The 22,431-nt window shown below is 48.6% G+C and overlaps 10 protein-coding genes across 10 annotated transcripts; 8 read left to right on the top strand and 2 right to left on the bottom strand.

Annotated features, from left to right (window-relative positions):
* Positions 1 to 1,743: 1,743 nt before the first annotated feature.
* Positions 1,744 to 6,146, top strand: N7537_003272 (uncharacterized protein; the record flags this gene model as incomplete). Its single annotated transcript, XM_056894330.1, has 4 exons — positions 1,744 to 3,468; positions 3,519 to 5,529; positions 5,580 to 5,647; positions 5,706 to 6,146. 4 exons carry the CDS (start codon positions 1,744 to 1,746, stop codon positions 6,144 to 6,146), a joined length of 4,245 nt encoding a protein of 1,414 aa, XP_056759325.1.
* Positions 6,147 to 7,107: 961 nt separating this feature from the next.
* On the top strand, positions 7,108 to 8,741 carry N7537_003271 (putative MFS transporter; the record flags this gene model as incomplete). The annotated part of the gene is made up of 3 exons (XM_056894329.1): positions 7,108 to 7,298; positions 7,346 to 8,376; positions 8,431 to 8,741. 3 exons carry the CDS (start codon positions 7,108 to 7,110, stop codon positions 8,739 to 8,741), a joined length of 1,533 nt encoding a protein of 510 aa, XP_056759324.1.
* A 461-nt stretch (positions 8,742 to 9,202) lies between these two features.
* N7537_003270 (uncharacterized protein) lies at positions 9,203 to 9,574 on the top strand (the record flags this gene model as incomplete). The annotated part of the gene is made up of 3 exons (XM_056894328.1): positions 9,203 to 9,333; positions 9,383 to 9,451; positions 9,505 to 9,574. 3 exons carry the CDS (start codon positions 9,203 to 9,205, stop codon positions 9,572 to 9,574), a joined length of 270 nt encoding a protein of 89 aa, XP_056759323.1.
* A 303-nt stretch (positions 9,575 to 9,877) lies between these two features.
* Positions 9,878 to 11,448, bottom strand: N7537_003269 (uncharacterized protein; the record flags this gene model as incomplete). The annotated part of the gene is made up of 4 exons (XM_056894327.1): positions 9,878 to 10,040; positions 10,091 to 10,366; positions 10,420 to 10,525; positions 10,587 to 11,448. 4 exons carry the CDS (start codon positions 11,446 to 11,448, stop codon positions 9,878 to 9,880), a joined length of 1,407 nt encoding a protein of 468 aa, XP_056759322.1.
* Positions 11,449 to 12,404: 956 nt separating this feature from the next.
* On the top strand, positions 12,405 to 12,902 carry N7537_003268 (uncharacterized protein; the record flags this gene model as incomplete). The annotated part of the gene is made up of 1 exon (XM_056894326.1): positions 12,405 to 12,902. One exon carries the CDS (start codon positions 12,405 to 12,407, stop codon positions 12,900 to 12,902), a length of 498 nt encoding a protein of 165 aa, XP_056759321.1.
* A 492-nt stretch (positions 12,903 to 13,394) lies between these two features.
* N7537_003267 (uncharacterized protein) lies at positions 13,395 to 14,224 on the top strand (the record flags this gene model as incomplete). The annotated part of the gene is made up of 2 exons (XM_056894325.1): positions 13,395 to 13,556; positions 13,595 to 14,224. 2 exons carry the CDS (start codon positions 13,395 to 13,397, stop codon positions 14,222 to 14,224), a joined length of 792 nt encoding a protein of 263 aa, XP_056759320.1.
* A 908-nt stretch (positions 14,225 to 15,132) lies between these two features.
* Positions 15,133 to 17,325, top strand: N7537_003266 (Zn(II)2Cys6 transcription factor domain-containing protein; the record flags this gene model as incomplete). Its single annotated transcript, XM_056894324.1, has 6 exons — positions 15,133 to 15,234; positions 15,358 to 15,529; positions 15,614 to 15,781; positions 15,832 to 16,334; positions 16,385 to 16,519; positions 16,570 to 17,325. 6 exons carry the CDS (start codon positions 15,133 to 15,135, stop codon positions 17,323 to 17,325), a joined length of 1,836 nt encoding a protein of 611 aa, XP_056759319.1.
* A 557-nt stretch (positions 17,326 to 17,882) lies between these two features.
* N7537_003265 (esterase/lipase family protein) lies at positions 17,883 to 18,710 on the top strand (the record flags this gene model as incomplete). Its single annotated transcript, XM_056894323.1, has 1 exon — positions 17,883 to 18,710. The coding sequence occupies one exon, from the start codon at positions 17,883 to 17,885 to the stop codon at positions 18,708 to 18,710; it is 828 nt and encodes a 275-aa protein (XP_056759318.1).
* An 877-nt stretch (positions 18,711 to 19,587) lies between these two features.
* N7537_003264 (uncharacterized protein) lies at positions 19,588 to 20,793 on the top strand (the record flags this gene model as incomplete). Its single annotated transcript, XM_056894322.1, has 1 exon — positions 19,588 to 20,793. The coding sequence occupies one exon, from the start codon at positions 19,588 to 19,590 to the stop codon at positions 20,791 to 20,793; it is 1,206 nt and encodes a 401-aa protein (XP_056759317.1).
* Positions 20,794 to 21,097: 304 nt separating this feature from the next.
* N7537_003263 (uncharacterized protein) lies at positions 21,098 to 21,688 on the bottom strand (the record flags this gene model as incomplete). Its single annotated transcript, XM_056894321.1, has 1 exon — positions 21,098 to 21,688. The coding sequence occupies one exon, from the start codon at positions 21,686 to 21,688 to the stop codon at positions 21,098 to 21,100; it is 591 nt and encodes a 196-aa protein (XP_056759316.1).
* Between the last annotated feature and the right edge of the window lie 743 nt (positions 21,689 to 22,431).

The raw sequence follows: 22,431 nt of genomic DNA, 5'->3' as shown, positions 1-22,431 counted from the left end.
TTTTTGGGAGCGGCGGAGCTGATAAACCAGGCTTTTGGGGCTTTGGTGGGGCTGTAAGCCGTAGACCATTTGCATGCCATCACCCTGTTGGCCTAGTATCCTGGCTCACCCATTTTCCGATGTCTCTGCTGGTGTCTTTCCTCTTATATGTAGAAGGACAAGACGCCTTGCCTACATAGCACTTAACAAAATACCCGTGGCTGGGTGTAAAGGGTGCAAAAGAACTTTTCCATACGTAACGTTTGAATATCACGTTCCATTCATGAACCTCATGCATTGAAAACGAACGATATGTCAAGCCAAACATGATCATCATCTTGAAGTGTGCAATCTCGGGTGTTCCTCGACGAGGGCTAGAGTCCGAGGGATGTGACAGTTTTTGTTTTAGGAAAGTGATCACTGTTTCTGTTTTTTAAGTAGACAAAAGTTCAGTCACCGAGTCAAATGGTTTATGCATTTACTCTTTTAATATAACTATAGTCATGTTTCATGAGTATTTGCACCCTAGTATTCCGGAAGCCACTTATTTTCTGCCGGAAGAACTTTTAATCCACTCACTTGTAACGCTGCTGCTGCGCATGTGGGGTTCATACCAGTAGTAATAAGCAGGCGGTATAGGCAGGGCGGTCAACGGTAGAAGTATTGGGGTGCAAATACTCATGAAACGCTACTGTAAATCGCGTCTTTGGCGCAAGCTTGGTGCCAGTTGGAACGTTCGAAGGATTGTGGATCTATAAAACTGTGATTCGGCTAAATTTCTTACGTTCCTATGCAAGACACATGTGCAGATCGAAAATCCACGGGGATAATTGGGTTACATAAGCCCAAAAGCCGAACACGAGGTTTCCGGCTAACTATCTATAATCGGGTCTTAACTAGTTAAGAGTAGCCTCTAGGCTTAGACCACAACATGATTTTAGGCAGCATTTAATGATGTTATCAGGCCGTGCTCAGGACCTTTGTAGTATTGAACGTGCAAGATTGATCATAGCTGTTATAATTTCATTCAGCCTCATAGTTTTCCGACGAAATATAGGAGGTGGGGTCAAACAGTCTGTTTCACTTTGTTATTTCGAATCTTTACTTTGTTAGCAACTATATGAGGAATCGAAAGTCGGTCAAGAGATCAGAAAGTTGTATATACATGCATTTGGGTATCAGATCTTGTTATCATCGGCCAATTATATTAATCACCTCAGATTCACCCACATAGTTAGGTATGTTGTCGATTATTAATCTTGCTCTCGGCTTTTGTCAATAAGACGGGATAGTTATCCATCTATGATAGTGTCATCCGTGGATATTCTTACCATAAGCAACTTTTCTCATCCAATGAGCATCCTCTTCGGTCATCGGCCTTTATCCCCATTCAGTTCCTTTCATACGCGGACGGAGACCGAGAGATGCCAAGATTCCAATCGGAACTCTGGGTAAGCGAAGAAGCCGATTAGTCAGCGGCTCGGTGGCAGCAAAGTCCCTCCGAACCCATTTTGGGTTATCAATTTATGACTCTTAACAGGGGTTCGAGAGCAAAACATGTGTTTTATCACTTGGGGCTCCGCATCAAAATTTTGATGCTGCCAATAACAAAGCAATGTTTGCTTCGGCCTCGGCCATTCGGGGCCGTTGTAGTGGACCCTTAAAACTTTCTCATATAAGGATGGAGTCCCCCAAGTTGGTATCTGCGTCTACTAATCGACCTTTTTCAACGCCTTTCCCATTCCTTCCCCCTTCCCCGTCATAATGGAGGGGTCAGAAAAAGGACTGGGCGCAAGCTCTGATGATATCCAATTCGATACCGAAAGCGCCATGACGATCACAGGCGACGAAACTCCCCGCAAGGAGAGCCCCAAACTAAAGGGAAATGACTGGAGTATGATGACCAAGCTCCAGGAGGAGAACGATCGCAACCTGGCTGCTGGATTCAAGAAACAGGAACTTGGTGTCACATGGCAGGATCTCTCCGTACAGGTAACAAGTTCAGAGGCCGCTGTGAATGAGACTGTTCTCTCCCAGTTCAATATTCCCACCAAAATCAAAGAGGGTCGGCGAAAGCTTCCTCTACGGACAATCCTCAACAAGAGTCATGGCTGCGTCAAGCCCGGTGAAATGTTGCTTGTGTTAGGTCGCCCCGGCTCTGGCTGCACGACATTGTTGAAAATGCTTGCCAACCGACGGGGAGGGTACAAATCAGTGGAAGGCGATGTTCGCTTTGGATCCATGAACCCTAAGGAGGCTGAAACGTTCCGAGGCCAGATTGTGATGAACACCGAAGAAGAGATCTTCTTCCCAGCACTAACAGTGGGTCAAACTATGGACTTCGCCACGCGACTTAAGGTGCCCTTCCATCTGCCAGACGGTATGACTGCCTTGGAATACCAACAGGCATCGAAAAAGTTCCTCCTCGAATCCGTCGGAATCTCTCATACCGAGGACACCAAGGTCGGTAATGAATACGTTCGTGGAGTTAGTGGTGGTGAGCGCAAGCGAGTTTCCATCATCGAATGTATGGCCACCCGAGGATCTGTCTTCTGCTGGGATCAATCGACTCGTGGCCTTGATGCCTCTACTGCCCTCGAATGGACGAAGGCTATCCGAGCTATGACTGACACCCTCAACCTGTCTACCGTGGTTACTCTCTACCAGGCTGGTAACGGCATTTACGATTTGTTCGACAAAGTTCTCGTGCTTGATGAAGGAGAGCAAATCTTCTACGGTACTAGAGAGCAAGCTAGGCCATTCATGGAGGAAGCCGGATTCATCTGCCGCGAAGGGTCTAACGTCGCCGACTTCCTTACCGGTGTCACCGTGCCTACCGAGCGTAGAATTCGGGATGGCTTCGAAAGTCGCTTCCCGCGTAACGCGGAGGCGTTGAGAGCTGAGTATGAAAAATCACCTATCTACACTGAGATGGTAGCGGATTACTCTTACCCAGACTCCGATCTCGCCCGCGAGCGGACTGAAGAATTTAAGCAAGGAGTGGCTTTTGAAACCTCCAAAAGCCTGCCTAATAACAGCCCATTCACCGTTGGCTTCCTTGACCAGGTTAAGATCTGTGTGCAGCGCCAGTACCAGATTCTTTGGGGTGACAAAGCTACGTTCATCATCAAGCAGGTGGCAACACTGTGCCAGGCCTTGATTGCCGGCTCCTTGTTCTATGATGCTCCCGATAACTCTGGTGGACTTTTCATCAAATCTGGTGCCCTCTTCTTCTCCCTTCTTTACAACAGCTTGCTCGCCATGAGTGAAGTGAACGAGTCCTTCTCTGGAAGACCTGTGTTGATCAAGCACAAGGGCTTCGCTTACTTCCACCCGGCCGCTTTCTGTCTTGCCCAAATTGCTGCAGACATACCTGTATTGCTTTTCCAGGTCTCCATGTTTGGTCTCGTTCTTTACTTCATGGTTGGACTCTCTATGTCTGCTGGAGCTTTTTTCTCCTACTGGATTATTGTTTTCACAACGACAATGGTCAGTGCCTCCCAAATTTCTCACTTGGTTGTTAACTAATCACTATATAGACTATGACTGCTCTTTTCCGGGCCGTAGGAGCTCTATTCTCTACGTTCGATGGAGCCTCTAAAGTCTCTGGTTCGCTAATCATGTTCACCGTTCTGTACACCGGTTACATGATCCCAAAGCCTGCAATGCACCCGTGGTTCGGCTGGATCTTCTGGATCGACCCCCTTGCTTATGGGTTTGAGGCTTTGCTAAGTATTGAATTCCATGATAAGACCGTCATCCCATGCGTCGGAACGAATCTGATCCCCAACGGCCCCGGATATGAGGATGTCCAGGCGCATCAAGCTTGTGCCGGTGTGGCTGGCGCGATCCCAGGCCAGAACTTCGTGGTTGGCGACAACTATCTAGCGTCACTATCGTACAGCCACTCGCATGTTTGGCGCAACTTCGGTATCAACTGGGCCTGGTGGGTTTTACTCGTTTTTGTCACGATTATTGCAACTTCGAAGTGGAAGACACCCTCTGAGGCGGGTAGCACGCTGGTCATCCCTCGTGAATACTTGCACAAGCACGTCCAAAATCAGCAAAAGGATGAAGAGGGCCAGAGTTCAGAGAAGCACGTTTCCCAGACTAAAGACGAGGCGCCAAAGCTTGACAACCAGTTGGTCCGTAACACGTCCGTCTTCACATGGAAGAATCTTTCATACACGGTTCAGACACCTAGCGGTGACCGCGTGCTCCTCGATAACGTCCACGGATGGGTGAAACCTGGTATGCTTGGTGCTTTGATGGGCTCCTCTGGTGCTGGCAAGACGACTCTACTTGATGTTCTAGCTCAGCGCAAAACCGAAGGAACTATCAATGGTTCTATTATGGTTGACGGTCGTCCATTGCCTGTCTCGTTCCAACGCTCAGCCGGCTATGTTGAGCAGTTGGATATCCACGAACGTATGGCAACAGTCCGGGAATCCTTGGAGTTCTCTGCCCTATTGCGCCAACCTGCTACTATCCCACGAGAAGAGAAACTTGCTTACGTGGATGTTATTATTGACTTGCTCGAGCTACATGATCTTGCTGATACTATGATCGGTAGTGTGGGAGCTGGATTGAGTGTCGAGCAACGCAAGCGTGTCACTATCGGAGTTGAACTCGTTTCCAAGCCTAGCATTCTAATCTTCCTCGACGAGCCCACTAGCGGTCTTGATGGCCAGAGTGCGTATAACACCGTGAGGTTCCTCCGCAGACTTGCCGATGCTGGCCAGGCTGTACTAGTCACCGTTCATCAACCATCTGCACAGCTTTTCGCTGAGTTTGATCAGCTTCTTCTATTGGCCAAAGGAGGCAAGACTGTTTTCTTCGGTCCCATTGGAGAAAATTCACAGGGTATTAAGGGCTATTTCTCCCGCTACGGAGCGCCATGCCCGCCCGAGACTAACCCTGCTGAGCACATGATCGACGTTGTTTCTGGTCAACTGAGTCAGGGTAAGGATTGGAACAAGGTCTGGCTGGAGTCACCCGAACACACTGCCATGCTCAAGGAACTCGACGAGATCATTGAGACTGCTGCATCGAAGCCGCAAGCTACCACCGATGATGGTCGGGAGTTTGCTACCAGCCTCTGGGAGCAGACGAGTCTGGTTTTGAAACGTACCTCAACAGCCTTGTACCGAAACTCTGACTACATTAACAACAAATTTGCCCTCCACATCTCATCAGGAATCTTCGTGGGATTCAGTTTCTGGAAGATCGGTGACGCCGTCTCGGATCTTCAGAGTGTATTATTCTTCGTCTTCAACGCCATCTTTGTCGCTCCCGGTGTGATCAATCAATTGCAACCGACCTTCCTTGAACGTCGCGATCTATTCGAGGCACGAGAGAAGAAGGCCAAGATGTACTCTTGGAAAGCGTTCACTTTCGCGTTGATTGTCTCGGAGTTCCCGTATCTGGTTGTGTGTGCCGCTCTCTTCTTCAACTGCTGGTATTGGACGGCCGGTATGGCGGTTGATTCCAGTAAGAGCGGTAGCATGTTCTTCGTGTTTTTCCTCTACGAGTTCCTCTACACTGGAATCGGTAAGCTGACCATCCATTTTCATATTGACCCCACTAACAAATGAACCTAGGTCAATTTGTCGCTGCGTATGCCCCGAACGCCCAGATGGCTGCCATGATCAACCCTCTAATTCTCGGCGTAAGTTTTCTTCATGTCTCGGTTTTCTTACCATCTCAGCTAACACCGTGTTTCTCAGACCATGATCTCTTTCTGCGGTGTCTTGGTCCCCTATGCCCAAATCGTCAGTTTCTGGCGATACTGGATGTACTGGCTCAACCCATTCAACTACCTAATGGGCAGCTTGTTGGTCTTTGGACTGTTCGATCGCGAAGTCAATTGCAAAGAGCAAGAATTCGCCAAGTTCGATGCACCAAATGGATCCACCTGCGGTGAATACCTCAGCGAGTTCATGCAGACCATCGGCACCCGTATGAACCTCATCAATCCCGAGGCCACCGAAGGATGTCGCGTGTGTCAATACACCCGTGGATCCGATTACCTTGTCGGTATCAACCTGATGGACTACTACTACGGTTGGAGAGACACCGGTATTGTGGCTCTGTTTGTGATCAGCTCGTATGGGCTGGTGTTTGCTCTCATGAAATTGAGAACCAAGGCATCCAAGACGGCCCAGTGATTGGAGTTTGGACGTCCAGTGGTGTGGGCTATCGACGTTGCAAAAGTTAATCTCTAGACTTGCTTTTTTTTCCCCCTATACCATCACCTAGAGGTGTGAGTACAGGTCTCTTCTCTTCTCTGGAGATTGCTATAGAATATGTACATCTCTACTCATATAGATTGAATATATATTAATTGATATTATTGCCTTGGTTTATAGATGGTTAAGGGAAAACACTGGCATGCCGACCGGGAAAGCCGTACCAATATTGTCATATAGGAGTTACACCGGCCAAGCTCCAGCCACACGGAGAAAGTGCGAGCTGTGTGGAATTATTCTTGAAAGAAAAGAAAAATGACAAAGGCTGGTGGATCCGGGGATTGGCTTTTGGGGGGGGGGGGGGGGGGGGGTTGAGATACTCTCCTTACCACGTGACGCGGATTGTCTCCGATAGACGATGATATGTCCTACGGAATTGCCTAAACTGGATTTCCAGGGCCGAGCCACCTATCACAAGTCTCCAGGATAAATTCAAGGAATAATGTTGACGTTGATGCAGCTCACGTCACAGACTTTGTCGGACTTTGTCCGACCCGAGAAGAACAGGTCAAAGATGGGGAGCCCTGAGAGCCCGTCTTGGCGAAAAAGGTTGGGGTAGGGACTTTCTGAGGATATTCCCGCTATTCCTCCTCTCTGCTGATGATCAGGCTGTGTCTCCACCGTGGGGGTCACCGCCTATCAAAACATCGTCAACGCCGTCATACTACCGGATCTGCTTGTACAATTTCCGCATTTGAATTTCCCCGCAAAATGATTGGACCCTCCCCCACGTTTCTCCAGAATTCAAGATTCACGGGGTAAATGCGATCTTCAGAAAGTAACATGACATGGTCCATGCCGCTCCCCGCACATAAATCAGTGTCGGTCCCGGGACATTGTCCCTGTTTTCACTATTTTCCATCTGATCAAGTGAGCAACCATGGTCGGAACCGAAAATGCCATCACCGAGGCGGAGTTGGGAATGAAGATAGACTTGAGCCATGAGGAGGTTGTCCATATGGCAGAGTTGACCGAGGAAGAGAAGCTTATCGAGAAGAAATTGCGTAAACGCATCGATGCCCTGATTATGCCACTGGCGATTCTGGTCTACCTAATGAATTATATCGATCGGTACGTTTGCCCCATCCATAACAGTCGCTTAATGCTAATGGAACCAGCAACAATTATGCCGCAGCGAAGCTCCAAGGTCTCGAAGAGGATCTCAACCTCGATGATACAAAATACCAAACCGGTCTCTCCATTCTCTTCGTTGGATACATTCTCATGCAGGTCCCTTCCAACATGCTTCTGAACTACATGGGTCGACCATCCTGGTACATTGGGTTCTTCGTCTGCGCTTGGGGGTTGGTATCGGCAGTGACAAGTCAAGTCACATCCTATGGAGGTATTGTGGCCTGCCGATTCATTCTTGGTTTGGTCGAAGCACCCTTCTTCTGCGCCATTCTCTTCTATCTGTCGAAATGGTACACAAAGCAGGAATTGGCTTTCCGAATGAGTATTTTCTACTCCGGCTCCCTGCTGAGTGGTGCTTTCGGAAACCTCATCGCCGCGGGTATTCTCAACGGTCTGAAAGGCCACCGAGGACTATCGGCATGGCAATGGCTTTATATTATTGAAGGTTCCATCACCTGTGCCATCGGACTGGCCATTTGCTTCATTCTACCCGACTTCCCAGAAACATGGAAGATGTTATCCCCGGAGATGCGCAAAGTTGCCCAGCGACGTCTTGCCATTGAGGCCGGTCAAGCTGATGTGGATGAAGGAGGTGGCAGAAGCCAGTTAGAGGGATTCAAGCTCGCCATGACCGACGTCAAAACCTATGTATTCGCCTTGGCATACATGTGCATCACCGGAGCGGCGGGTTTCCAGAACTTCTTCCCGACATTGGTAAAGACTCTCAACTTGTCCGAAACCATCACGCTAGTGCTGGTGGCACCCCCATATCTGTTTATGGTTGTATATTCTCTTTGCCACTCTATGGCTTCTGATAGATTGGAGAAGAGATTCTGGTTCTTCATCTACCCGATCCCGATCACCATTATTGGATTTGTGATCTTTATGAAAACCGACTCTTTTGGAGCACGATACTTCTCGTTCTTCTTGATGGTCTTTGTCTTCGCCCAGAATGGAACTCTGTATTCCTGGCTCGCGAGCTCGATTCCTCGCCCACCTGCCAAGCGTGCTGTCGGTAAGTCATATTCCCTTATGTTTCTTCCATCGGCCACCAAGCTAATCAAAACAGCCTTTGCATTTTTCAACTCTATTGGAAACAGCGCTTCGATCTGGACCCCCTACACGTATTTCGAAACAGAGAAACCTCACTACCCCACGGCTATGGGTGTTTGCATTGCACTACAACTAGTTGGTGGTCTTTCCGCCCTCTTTTTATACTTCAACTTGCGCATGCTCAACAAACGCCAGGAGCGTATGGAGAATGAGGAAGTGCAGCTTTCTGAAAAGGATATTCGCCGGCTACAGGCTACAGCTAATATTGAAGGGATTGATATTGCGGCTGCTAGACGGCTGCAGAAGGGATTCCGTTATGTATTGTAGAAGGATTCTAGCAAATTTCATCTATTTGATCTGATAGCTCTGTTCCTTAATTCGAGAGGTTTTCGCCTGGTATATATATTGGAATAGGGTAGTACCAACTATGGGACAAAAGCCCATTATGACCAGGTGTAGCAACCTCGATCAGGACATGGCAAGGGGGAATGGAGTCCGAGTGGTAGGACTTCCTATCATACCTACATATCATGTACATAAACTGATGATATTGTCCAATCATGGATTACCGCATTAACCCATATGGTGTGTCACCTGACATGCCTCTGAAGTCATTGACATTTAAATAATTTGAACTGCATCACCTACTCTCCTATTAATCTCTAAAATTACTCCCAATCCACTATTTGAACCTGACTCCAAGTAAAGTACCGTACACAGTGTGATCGACAGACAGCTCAAGATCAACATCCCTATTCGATCAGCATAAACTCACCAACTCCCACACTATGCAATCAGCAACTTCACGACCAATTCTCCGTATCACCACCAATCCAACTATTCTGCGATCTCTATCTACCACCCCAAGGATCATGGGTGCAGGTGATATAGGTTCGACAAAGTCGGGCTTCATGGCCGAGTAGGTGGCACACTCCAAAATGGATGACGTCATACCTGACCATCGGCAGGAAGGACTCTTTCGCCAAACGCGAGGCAGCACACGAAGGCATGTACATTCGACAAATAGAAATGGAGAAGTGAGTTCAACTGCATCGACTGAATTTCAAGATATAAACTTACCCGGTGGCAGGCTTGAGCGTCTCAAACACAAGCTCAAGGAGCAGCGCAAGCATATGAATGAACTCGACAAGCACCTGTAGGGATCCTGGATCTTCCCCATGAAGCCAACACTGACGGATTACAGCGATGAGTATACCAGGTCTCAGGGGGGCGAACAAAATTAGTTGGGTGACTTCGTTGCAAGCATCTCCTGAATGGCGTTGATGGTCATAGACTCGAGTTCACCCGAGGTATCGACATACGCATTACAATCAACTCGACTTTCAACTAACAAAGGTATCACGAGACTTTACCAATATGTGTACGCAATATTCTGTCATAGCATTATTATGAGTTGGAATGCAACATCGACTTTTAACCACAGGATTCTCCTCTGGTCTCTTCTAAATCTTTGCCTGCCACCTCCACCGGTAGCTCAAACAGGCCCATCGGGCCATCACGAACAAACCAAGTGATACTATCAGAACGCTTCCCAAATATGCCACCATGGCTCTCTTCCCGACTTTGTCGAGCATCTCACCGCCAATGGGGATGCAGATCAGTGTACTTAAGTTTACATTAGTGATGAACTACCAAACTGGATTTGAATGTCTTACGCGAAGCTGACAATGGAATATGTCAGGCCGAATCTTCCACCAACCTCGCTCGCCCGGGAGATCTGCCCGATGCAGGCTGGCGCAAGACTCAGGAATGATCCTGAAGCCAACCCAAAGATGACCGAGAACACATAAAGCCCCGCCAGTGAGTTACCAAACGGCAGCCAAATTACAAACACCGCGAACGCACCCAGTGCAATGAGTCCGGTTTGGGTGTTTATTCGGCCAAACCGATCGGCAACGCCTCCAGCCACCAGCCGGCCTATCGTGGAGGCTCTATGCCAGACTAGTCAGTGCTTGGCCTGGGATATCATCAAAATACCACTTACACGTTCTGAACCGCAAGCAGAACAACGCTAGTGTTGGTAGAAAAACCTTGCATGATCACGTAGGTTGGATACAGACCTAGACCGGCAAAAACCTCGAGCTCAAGGGCTGTCCCAAGTCAGCTTTTCTTTTCTTTTACCATCTGGATTCTCGACCGAGATCAGCTCACCAAATATGCCAAATGTCAGCCAGGTGAACCTCGCATCTTGCAAGGAACGCAAGTTGATAGTTGATTTGCTTCTGCCCTTCGGAAGGCGTGCCTTCACCAGAACTGTTCCAAGCACACCCAATAGCAACACCAGCAATGCCATCAATCGAATTGTCCATTTATATCCAAGGTTAGTGAATCCAGCTCTGAGCACAAACGGAAATATCACTCCGCCAAGTCCCGCACCCGACATCGAAATCCCAATTGCAAGGGCTGCCTTTCGATCGAACCATTGAGGCACACTGGCCAACGCAACTGTGCTCAAGAGCGCAGCGCCAGTTCCAGAAAGAACACCAAGTGTAAGAACAAAGTGCCAGTAAAGATGGCTTTCGGCGAGTAGAATAAAGCCAGTTACATAGCATATAGTGCCAGCTATAAGGATGCCCCTGGGACCATATCGATCAAACATCGGCCCGACCTGGACGGAAATACTCAGACCAAAGAAGGTGAACAGGCCCGGGATCCAGCCGACCGCACTAGGCGAATAACTGGCCAGCTGATGAGTAGCGAAGTAATTCTGCAGAATTCCTGTCGTGTTCATCATACCGAATGTACCCATCAAGAGACAGAATGAACCCGCCACAACACACCATGCTTGCAGGCCTCCATCTGGGAATGTGTCCTCAGTGCTATGACCAGTCAGATGAGTTGTGAGTGTGGATAGCTCGGCTGGTGGTTCGACGACGGAAAAAGCCGATTGGGGAGCTTCTTCGTCGAAGTTTGAGTTGTGACCAGTGGGATAACTAGTGAGATATTCAGCCACACTGGTCGAGGTTGATTGCCATGGCTCTTGCACTGGTTCTTGGATGGTCGTCTTTTGCATAATGGTATTCTTGAGTCTCTATATCATCTATACTGAGATGAGAGTTGAAATCTGCAATGGGAGCGAAAATCAAAAAGCAATCTCTTTCAATTTTACAGAATCAACAGAATCTCCAGAATTCAATGTGGAGGTGACTCATTACGATAAGGGCTTGCATTAGTCTCCATGATTTCATGGTGGGGTAGAACATTCCAAGTAGGTTGTATACATCGGCATCGCCTTCCGACGTTTTAACATGGGGAAAGCTGTGGCCGCGAACCACAGGATAGATATTTCAATTCGTTGTTAATTGGAGAATTGGGTATCTCACATCTCCAGTGGCTTCAATGGGTCTAATTAATATTGCTTATCCTTAATTCCAGGACTTCTTTGCGATATTCCCACCATCGGCTTCCTTTCCGAGATCACATGGATGGCATTGACTTAGCATTAACGAATATAGGTGAGTTTCTATCAGTAATTTATATGTAGAGAAATGAGTCACTTTCAGATTATGTTAATATAGGTTCGTATATTTCAACGTTCTTCCTTGTCGTAGTCTATGTATAGATACGCAATTGGTGTCTGCGGTGTCACTACCCGATATGTATATTGGCTTATACCTTTCTCCATAGAAAACTCATACCATATCTTAATTTTCTTCAATTGCAAATCTAGCAATTGGTCTCTATTTAACAAACACCACGGTCCAGGGTCAGATATGTTGAGTGAGATGCAGATCAGTGGCATGATAACCTCGCCACCCAACCCCAACAATATCCCGTGCCGCCAAACATCCCGATTCCCTCTTCCCTTCAGAGTGGCATGATTAACAAACCAGGTGACGTTGTAGTTCATTTCATTTGTGAATCATAGTTCTTCAGTAGCTAGCATATATCTATCCTATTTCTCTCCACAAACAAACCCCTCCCCCCAGAATTCAAGATCTACATCAATTGAGATCTCCATCTTCAAGAATGTCCGCAGCACAATGTACCAGACTGTTCACCAGAAACATCCCTCAAGTGAGGCGACAACGCCAACTACAAAGTTCTCGCGTCACACTCGTTGGCACTCCAGCCCCAAGTCACAATCCTACCATTGACTCCGAAGTTCTACCATATCGACTCTACGAACTCTCACTAAAGAAGATCCGAAAAGAGGCCCACGCAGCCGAGCCCGATCTACGCCATGTCATTGCCGGCATCACAATGCAAAAAGTGGTTTCCAGTGTGGTGCATGATGATCTTCTCCAGAGAGTCGACATGATCGAAACCGCAAAATTACCCAGACTACCGATCCTACCGGGCGCCGATGAGCCATGGGAGCATGAAGAAATCACCGCAAATCAAACATCGAATCCGAATGAGTGGGATATGGAATCTCTCGACCAAGCGCTTTGTGAGATGGAACGCGCTAGTAAGAAAGGAAATGTTGCAAAAAGTGTTTGTTTTCAGTTGATTAATGACATGTGAACGTTGAGGATCGAATTTATTCCATCAACGTTTAATTATTTGGATGGCTGTTTGGACTTAATAAGGTGCGACGTAGACACTTAAGCGTGATTTTGACGATATTTAGATGTACTTGAATGTACTTAGGCGTTACTTCGACGCTACTTTTGAACAGTACACATATGTTAAGCTAAGGCAGCGCCTGAATGGCAGGTTCCTGTGCTGCGGGCATATAGCGACACAATATTACCATTTTCCTTGTCTATGCTTCTCAATCTGTGTGCAACACATAACGGACGAATTCCGTACCTATATATATATATCTACATCTACCAGTTCAATTACAAGACCAGTTGTTCTTTGCTAACGGCCCCTCTCTTTGCTTGAACCACCTCTGTTTACTCTCAATCCTGCTTCAGAACTTACCTATCTGTGGCTCAACACCACCTTCCTTTCCCTCCCCCCACAAGCCTATGATTTCTTTACTCTGACACATTACCGCAGAATCCAATCATGGCTGAAGAAACTAGGTGGTGTCGAATCTGTAGGAAAGAGAAGCCGAACGATGCGTTTCGGGCGCCTGAAGGTGCAGGGAAGGACTTTTACAAAATGTGTGAGCCTTGCCGCACAAAGTACCGAAATGTGCGTATACCACTTGTCCAGATGGGCAAAAGAGTACGCTCACGTATCGGGTCCAGACTAAAAGGACACAGAGATCGCGAGTTAAAAGGGCGCACGCAAACAGGGGACGAGCTTGGCCGTATTATCTTTCCGAGCCAGCACCCCAAACTAGCATCGACCTCACCAACTCAGAGACGCGAGTTACCTCGGAAGCCACCAGTGCCGCACAAACTACCCCCATGCCTGAGCAACCGAACTGTATGCACGCAGATTCTGGCCACCACAGTCGAGTCACAGTTGCACCGCCCGTTGTCGAAAGTTCTGCGCAAAGCACAACAACTACCACTGTCATCACCATCTCAACCACCACTGTCTCTAAGAATGTGACGGAGACCTTAAACAGACCAGCGGAAGACGCAAAGTCTGCACAAGATGGCATCCAGCAGGTCAAAGATGAAGACCTAGAGTCACTTTCGAGTGGACCCGAATCCGAGCAGCAAAGCGAAATCGGCGCAGGCACGAACCAGCTCCCTGAATTCTTTGGCTGTCTGCATTGTGAGAAGCTGCGCCCATGGCCCATGGCAGGACTTCACATCTGTTTGTTGTGCATTCGGGACTGGAAGTGGTGTGCGAAGGGCGCCCACAATCAAGCCAAGGCAAGCTTCATCTGGGATGGTGAGGAGCATAATGAGTGCTATATGTGTCATTTTGCAGGCATCTAATACTCCTTGCCTGGCTTGGAGACTGCAGGATTTGTATCTCCACGTGGAGCACCTATACCTATAGTATATGGCGGCTTTCATTCCTGATTTTCTTTTTCTCCGTGTAGTATCTAAGTATTAATTTGTCCCCGATTTGGATATATTGAGAGCGTGACTGGAGATTGAACCTTGAAATACTGGACAAAGTCCAATTGACAGGAGTATAGTATTCATCTCTTCCGGGATGTCTTTTTTGACATCATTCAGGATGTTCGCTGAGTACACCGAAAATACCTCCTCGATAATTAGCCTACAGAGAGGCAAAGAAGTGTGCATTTAGTGAGTCGTTTAATATAGTGATAGACATATTCAACAATAAGCAGCATCTATTGAGATGCTAGTGAAAGAGTATGGAATGTAGAAGGTCGGAAGGAGTTGGGAGATACGAAATGCAGAGGCCGATACACGTGACACCCATCCAATCCAAGTGGTCAAGGTTGTGAATTCTATACCACTTTGCATCTACTGAGAATTTTTATACTCCGTACACCCAACAATTTATAATATTGAGCTGTTCAGTTATCCATTTCGACTAACCTCATCCCGACTTGTTCAATCCATGGCAGTGTCCTGTCCTGCAGAGCAATCTCAACATATCCAATCAAAACCACTTAATCCAGGCCTAGTCAGAGTGGCGGAGTCACTCCACCTACTAACATCCATGAACCTATCACACCATCCCGAGGCGTCGACTAATATCGAACTAACCAGTGCCAAGGTTATCTGAGAGCAAGACGGCCCACCCCTGAAGTAGGCAGATCTCGGACTCCCACATCGGAAATCTGGCTCGCCTAAATCCTGCCGTGTCGTTGGCTCGGGATGAGGCACCCTTCCCTTCTTCCCCCCCCCTTTGAGCTACCTTTGCCACCATGGTCGGTGGTACGCAACAATTTGTCCCCGACTCTCGAGTCAGGAAGGCCCCGAACCGTCAGTCGCGGTCCTGTAAAGTCTGCCGGCTCCGGAAAGTCAAGGTCCGTCATCCCCGTCATCGTGCTCAGATCGCGCTTGGGGGTCGGAACGCTCCCGTACCCATCTGATGCGTCCCACTGGTCGTAACGCATCACCCGCAAGGCTAACGTGGATCCCGCTGTCAGTGTGATCGAGTCAAGCCCTGCCACGCCTGCTGTGCTCATGGCTACCCCTCCAAATGCGTGTATGAGCACGTCCCCGACGAAGAAGCCCACCCCATCAGCCAGGCGGAGGAGATTCGGAACCTACGGGCGGAGATCCGAGACCTTCGGGGAAGAATAGACGATAAACAAGATGGTATGTTTGGGGGCCCCGCCCACTCTTTTCTGTGGCGTGTGCCAAACTCTTGTGGATGTGGAACAATTGCTGATGTCCGTGCAGGATCTGGGGTCCAGGATCTCCAGCGCCTAGACCGGCTCGAGAGCTTATTTGAGTCCATTCGCTCTGCACCAAGCCCATTAGTCGATGACCTCGTTCGCGATATTCGGACCGCCCATGTCGGCCTTAGGAAGGATTTGGTCCCTGTTGGACCATGGGAAGGCACCGAAGGTAGGTGGTATAGCCATTGCATAAAGGGTTACCCATTCTGACAGTCCCAGCATATGAATCCTACGATTATCCTTCGCCCTCTTCGTCAACTCTGCCGGTCCGGAATCGCCTCTTAATCAATTCCCCGGTTGAAGACTTCAATAATTTGCAAGGTGAGGATGATGATGACAGTGACTTTGAGCGCATGTCGCTGAGCAGTGGGTCCGACTCGTCTGGCACGATCTCGGTTATGAGCATGCAAAGACCCGCGGTAGATGTGTTTGTCGAGAGATTTGTGGATGCATTTAGCCCCGAAGTGGATATGAAATCGGGCAAAGCAGGTGCATTGCGAGCTGCTGCCGGGATTCGAATGTTCTCACCGCTCATCACAGACGCGTTCGAGGCCGTCTCGGTGGCATTCTTTGGTCGTTCTGTGCAGAACAAGCAGATCGAAGCATCCGGTTTCCGACTTTATCCCCGCGTGCTGCGTGCATTGCAGGACGCGCTGGTGGATCCTGAAAAAAGCAAAGCAGAATCCACACTGGTGACCGTGACTCTCTTGCTAGCCTTCGAGGTTCGTTTCACAGAACACATGTTCTTTCCAGCCAATACTAACCCCAGCAGAGCGTTGAACGCACTACACAGAGTGGTGTCTCGGCTCACGTCCGAGGAGCAGTGCGCCTGATCGAACATCGTGGGCCAGAAAATCACATGTATGGGGTTGAACATCTTTTATTTACAGAACTCCGTCCATATTGGGTAAGATAACAGGCCTTCCGTAATTTTATCCTCTCACTCTAACGGCTTAGATTGGCGCCGCTCTGGCAGCTCGAAAACCCTCATTCCTGGCCCGTGAAGACTGGAAGACCATTCCGTGGTCAGCAGGAACGACTCAAAAAGACATTCTACACCATCTTCTTGACCTAGCAACCTCGGTACCAGGTTTCCTGGCGGCATCCGATGCCTTCAAAGAAGCACAAATTACATCTGTCATGGGCGCACAAGAGATGGCTGTCAAACAGTCTACGCTTTGGAACGGAATACGCGAGCTTACAGCCAGTTTCTATAAATGGTACGAAGACTGGGTTGTCGCATACCCTGATGGGCCACCGCAAGAAGCCGAACAATACGGCGACCAGGGGTTCCCAATTTTCCAACGCCGCGACCTCCGCACCGGGGCTACTTTTACCCCAACCAGATTCACATATCCAAACCTGCTACTCGCACAAACCATGTGTGTCTACTATGCCGTGCGATTGGTTCTGTCCTCGGTCGACACTCGGCCAGATGATCGCGTCTCGCCCATGGAACAATACGACTTGGGTTGCGGGATCTGCCGCTCGCTGGAATTTTATATCCTCACCGCGCCGGGCAACATGATCAATCGTCTTGCATTCCCCACTCGAGTAGCATGGGAAGCATTCCCAGACGGAGGCCCAGAGCGCCGCTTTATGGTTGAGGTGTTTCAACTAGTTGAGAAGCGGCATGCTCTTGGACTTTGGGGCAGCTCCATGCCGGAGTTATCTACAAGGGAATCCTCGCCATTGAACACGGGTAGTTCGTAGTATGGACGCAAGTATTCCATATAGACGTGATGTTCCTCGCGGACGATTTTAATTATTGGGTTTTGTGATCCAGCTATTCGGACACGATAGGTGTTGTGCTGACGCGCAGCTGTCGGTTAAATGAATCCCAATGCTCACATGGGCATATATTGACATTGTTCAGGAAGTTCTAATAATGGCATCGTTGTTCAGCTCCTCATAGTACAGGGGCTATGCTCCGCGGCTTTCCCGCTATATTGCCCAGGCTATATTGCCCAAAGTAAACGAATGCCCCGGAATCCAAGCAAACCACAACAATATTATGAATGCAAGCTGAAATGATGAGTCTCAAGTTAATTTATTATTTCAGCTCTAATTGGATGTTCCCGGTGAAACTAGATCGCATTCGATTTAGCTCCGCCAGAGATCGACACTATCGACCACTCACAGACCGATCTGATCGATCAACAATCGATAGTTCAATGGAGATAGAAAAAAATAGGAGATGTGGGTACCTGCAGATTCCTTCATAAACAGCATGGGGCCCCATGTTACGAATAACACATTCATCATACAAAATGCCTTCATTCATCAAGTGGGCGCTCTCTGCCTTCGCGGCTACCACAGCCGTCGCAACAGGAATCAACGATTTCTCCTGCAAGAGCTCCTACAACCCCGTTGTCCTCCTGCATGGTCTTGGCGCGACTTTTTATGAGGACTTGAACTACATGCAGTACTGGCTGCAAGCCCAAGGCTTCTGCACATATGCCAGGACCTATGGTGCATACGATGGCTTCCCATTGCTTGGCGGCTTGAAAGCGATCAACGAGAGCGCCCCCGAGATTGCCGCATACATCAAAGAAATCGTGGAAAAGACCGGCAAGAGCAAAGTCGACCTCGTCGGCCACTCCGAGGGTGCTTTCCAATCTCTCTACGTGCCCAAGTTCGAGGGCGTCTCCCACCTGATCGACAAGATCGCATCCATCGCCCCGCCTACCCATGCCACTACATTCGCCGGCCTCTACAATCTCGCATACAAGTTCGGCAACGAGTCGCGCGCAGCCGTGGGCGAAGTGCTCGATACCCTCGGTTGTCCTGCTTGCAACGATCTCGGTCCCGATGGCCCAGCCATCAAGCGTTTGAATGACGGTACTCCCATTGCGCAGCCTGGCAACAGTATTACTATCATTGCGTCCAAGTACGATGAGCTGGTTACTCCCCCGTCGACATCGTTCGTCCACGAGGAGGGCGTGACGAATCGCTGGATTCAGGACACTTGCCCGCTGGATCCCGTTGGCCACATTGGCGAGGCCTATGATTTGAACGTCTGGCACTTGGTCAGGAACGTGTTGACCGCGACCCCTGAGAAGAAGTTCGTGTGTTTGCTTGGGTCACCAGGTAAATAAAGAGCTCAAGGTCGCCCTAACCCATTAATTTTGCTGTACATAATGACTAATCTTTGAATGGATGATATCTTATCCTGTCATTCGCCGTGTTTGCTTTAGCTTCCTCGTGGCTTCTATATCTCACATAGTATTCCGTATAGGCTGTATGAATTAAGTTAAATTGTAGTGTCTTGAGGGACTCGGTTTTTCTTTATGGATCAAATTGCGAATACTGCTCCAATGGCTCGTGCGAGCATAGCATTATAAAAAATATAAAAAAATCAACCATAAATCTGATAAACGAAATATCTACCATGCAAAAGGTCAGTCGCGTGCCCATAGAGGGATTGGCAACACTTTTTTTTCGAATTATCTAGAAAGGAGAAGAGGAGTAATAATGATCTAAACTAATGCTCTTTGTTCATCCTAACTGAACTTTTGATATCAATACTCGAGATGTCCTGGTTGATGAACCTCGACACTCTGTTCGCTTAAGCTGCACTATTAATTTGCCTAGGCGAAGTCCATGATATATTTATTAGCTACGTACCCTTTAAATTTGGGAATATTCTGACTTTAATGTCAAAGTGATAGATCGCGTATCCTATGTTTGCCTGTAACAGATTGGGAAGCACTTACCTAGGAGGTGAGACAGTGAGAGCAAGTAGACGTTTGGGCCCAACTCATCTTGACCACCACTCCGAACACTCTCGAGAATCCATTAACCAAAATCCCCAAGAAACCTCTGAACCTCTGAAACTGCCAATCATCACTCTTGACATAGTTCATCTTTGAAACCAGTTTCTGCCTTAGGCACGAGGACTTTCTTCACGGAATCGGAACTTCCTTTCTCCGTACATTATCTTATCTACAACGCGCAAGGATTAAAAAAACTACCATGCCAGAGCCAGACAACAAACCTGGCTCTGAATCCAACATTCATCGAATTCAAGAGCGATGGGACAGTCTGAATGAGATGTTTCAAAACACCGACCCCGAGCCTACAGAGCCTGTCGGCTCTGCCGAAGATCTGGAGGCGGAAATTCGTCAAGCACAGGCTCAATTGTCCCGACTGAAGAAGCAGCGTGAGCTCATTGACATCAAACAAAAGGTTGCAGAGGAGGAGAGAGAATTGGAACTGGCTCGCAGTCGACTTCTGGCCGCGACTTCCCTGGAGCTTCCCCCTGCCACCCCCGCTTCCACTCCATCCAGAGGCGAGACGAAGCAGAATAGCAAGGCTGGTATTGATGGAGCCCAAAAGGATCCCGTTGCTGCCCGATCTGAGCAGATTACTACCCCAGCACCTCTGACCAAAGCTGCTGCTCGTCGCCCGTCCGAGGCCAAGCCAACCGAACCTAAGCCTTCCCCTAAACCCGCAAACAACCTCGTGTCCGGTTTGAACCTCGAGCAATTGCGAGCCCTTGCAGCAGCTACCAGGTCCCCCGCCGCACAAACAGTTGTCAAGACTGAATCCCGATCCAGTCTGCAACCTTCCGCCCGATCCTTTCATCCCGAAACATCTGTCCATGCCCCACCGGTGCCCAATGTGCCGGTATACAACGGACGGGCTCTGGGAGAGTTCAAGAACTTCTCTATGAGTCTAGAGCGACACTTCGATAAATATCCGGAGTGGTACAATATCGACGAGCGCAAGGTCACGCGGGCGCTTAAGCACGTTGCCCTTAATATCGAGGATGAGTGGAAGCGACACATACGTCACCTACCCGCCGACAAGGTCACCTACGCCAGTTTCTGTACTTTCCTTATTCACCAGCTCCAGAACGGAGTCTACCCGGATGTTGCCAGGTCGCGCTATATGGATAGTTATCAGCGACCGGCCCAGTCCGTGACTGATTTCTCCAATTGGATGCAGCAGTGGGTGCCGCATTTCCCGAATAATGACTCCGAGCGTGATCGCATGCGCCATCTCTTTGAGCATCTGATGAACAGGGTTCGCAACGAGGCCGATAAGACCCATCTTGACTTCGATAACTATTATGAGTTTGTCGAATATCTCCAACGGGTCGAGGATTCCATCGGCAGCCGCGCCGAGTCTCTGGGTCGCCGGGTTATCAACCCTCGAAAGCGACCTCGCAGCGACTAAAACAGTTCGACTTAGTTGAGAGAGCTCCGCTTCGAGGCGAAGCTCCGATGAAACTGACATCTTTATTTACATCTGCACACGGGGATAGATCGAAGGGAGGTGGGTTTCTTGCTATTCAATGGAGGAATACTCCGTGCAGTCAATCTTCTTGACTTTTCCGTGTACATACCAAGGCGTTACGAAATATTTACAACAAGGCATTCGTAATGATTTTCTTCATTTTTCATTAATGAACCATCTCTCCGATATCCACCGTGATCAGCTGCGATCTTTCCTCCATGTGTAGTTTTTAACACTAGATCTGCTAAAGCAAACTTGGAATACCAACAGCCGGGTTCCTGGCCAGAGCCTCCTCAAGCTGCTCCTTGCTCGCATTGATACTATGCTTCACCCAGCCATTTCCATTACCAAACCTCTCCCCCGAATTCGGTTCATCCCCCCAGAGCGCACTGTATTCCTCCTTGGTAAACCACAACGCCTGCCGCTCATGAAAACAAGCCAAGATGGTGGCGTCGGGCTCACCGCTACAGCAGGCGCAGTAACCGGGATTCTCATTGGGGGCGGGAGGTGCCACGGTCCCATCAGCGAGCCCTTTACTCAACATATCATAGCTCGTGCAATAAACGTCGTATATCAGATCGTCCAGGGAAGTGTGGACAAGGCGCACTTCGAGGGAGGCATGGTCGTCGTAACATTGCGATCCGAGTTTCAGCCACAGGCCGCCGACGTTGTTGAGATTGCCGATCCCTTCGTAGTCGGGGTGTTGGACAAAGTAGCCGTATTCCTGAGGGACAACGCTTGTGAGGCCTGGTGTCAGGTCGGCGATTGCTGGAATAGCCTCGGCCAGTGGAAGGGTGTGCAGGGCATCGATGTGGTCTTGCAGTTTGGAAGCCATGGTGTATAATTTCCAAGATGCCCGGGGAGAAGAGGTCTTTTCTCCCTTTTATGTAGATGAGGCTCTTGTTTGTTTGTCATTTTGTGGAGCCATGTACTCTGTACTCCCATCGCATTAAATCTGTTTGCTGCAGTTGGGGATTGAACCTAAGTGGCTATGTCAACTGCGGCAGTTGCCTGGTGTTCTGTATTCCCTCACGGACTAAGGTTCTCCGCATATCTGCCTTGCGATACTGTGATAATGTGAATAGTGTACATGCAACCTTTTGGCAGCTTCAGAATCCGATCTGCATGATTCCCTGTGGTAGTTTAATTTCCAATATTCGTGCCAGGTTGCTTTGCAATCTGATTGGAGGACTTACCTCTTGCACCAGAAAGATATTTGGCTACTGGACCCTGGAGATATGCAGGTGCACTGACCCGTCAGCGTTCTCCTATTGCTCAGCACTTATCTTTTTTTCTTTTTCTTTTTATATATATATATATATATATATCTGAACGAATCACATTGTATTCAGTTCGAGATAGATCAACACCCAGTAGGATGCAAGGTATATCGATGATATCGATGATCGGGATGTTTATAGGTCTAAAGGGGAAACCCCCCACTTGGCGGGTCCGACGGTATTGGACCCATTGACTTGTCAAATTCCTGACTTTCTCTCCTTTTTATATTCTGGGCCTCTGGCCATTTGGGATTCAGACGTTTTTGAAAAATTGCCCTGTGTCGGATTTGGGCTGTCT

Source organism: Penicillium hordei, assembly GCF_028827395.1.
Source record: "Penicillium hordei strain IBT 12815 chromosome Unknown utg000001l_segment0_segment0, whole genome shotgun sequence".
Taxonomy (NCBI): Eukaryota; Fungi; Ascomycota; class Eurotiomycetes; order Eurotiales; family Aspergillaceae; genus Penicillium; species Penicillium hordei.
The sequence above is the reverse complement of the archived record's forward strand: the minus strand, read 5'-3'. Positions and strand labels throughout refer to the sequence as shown.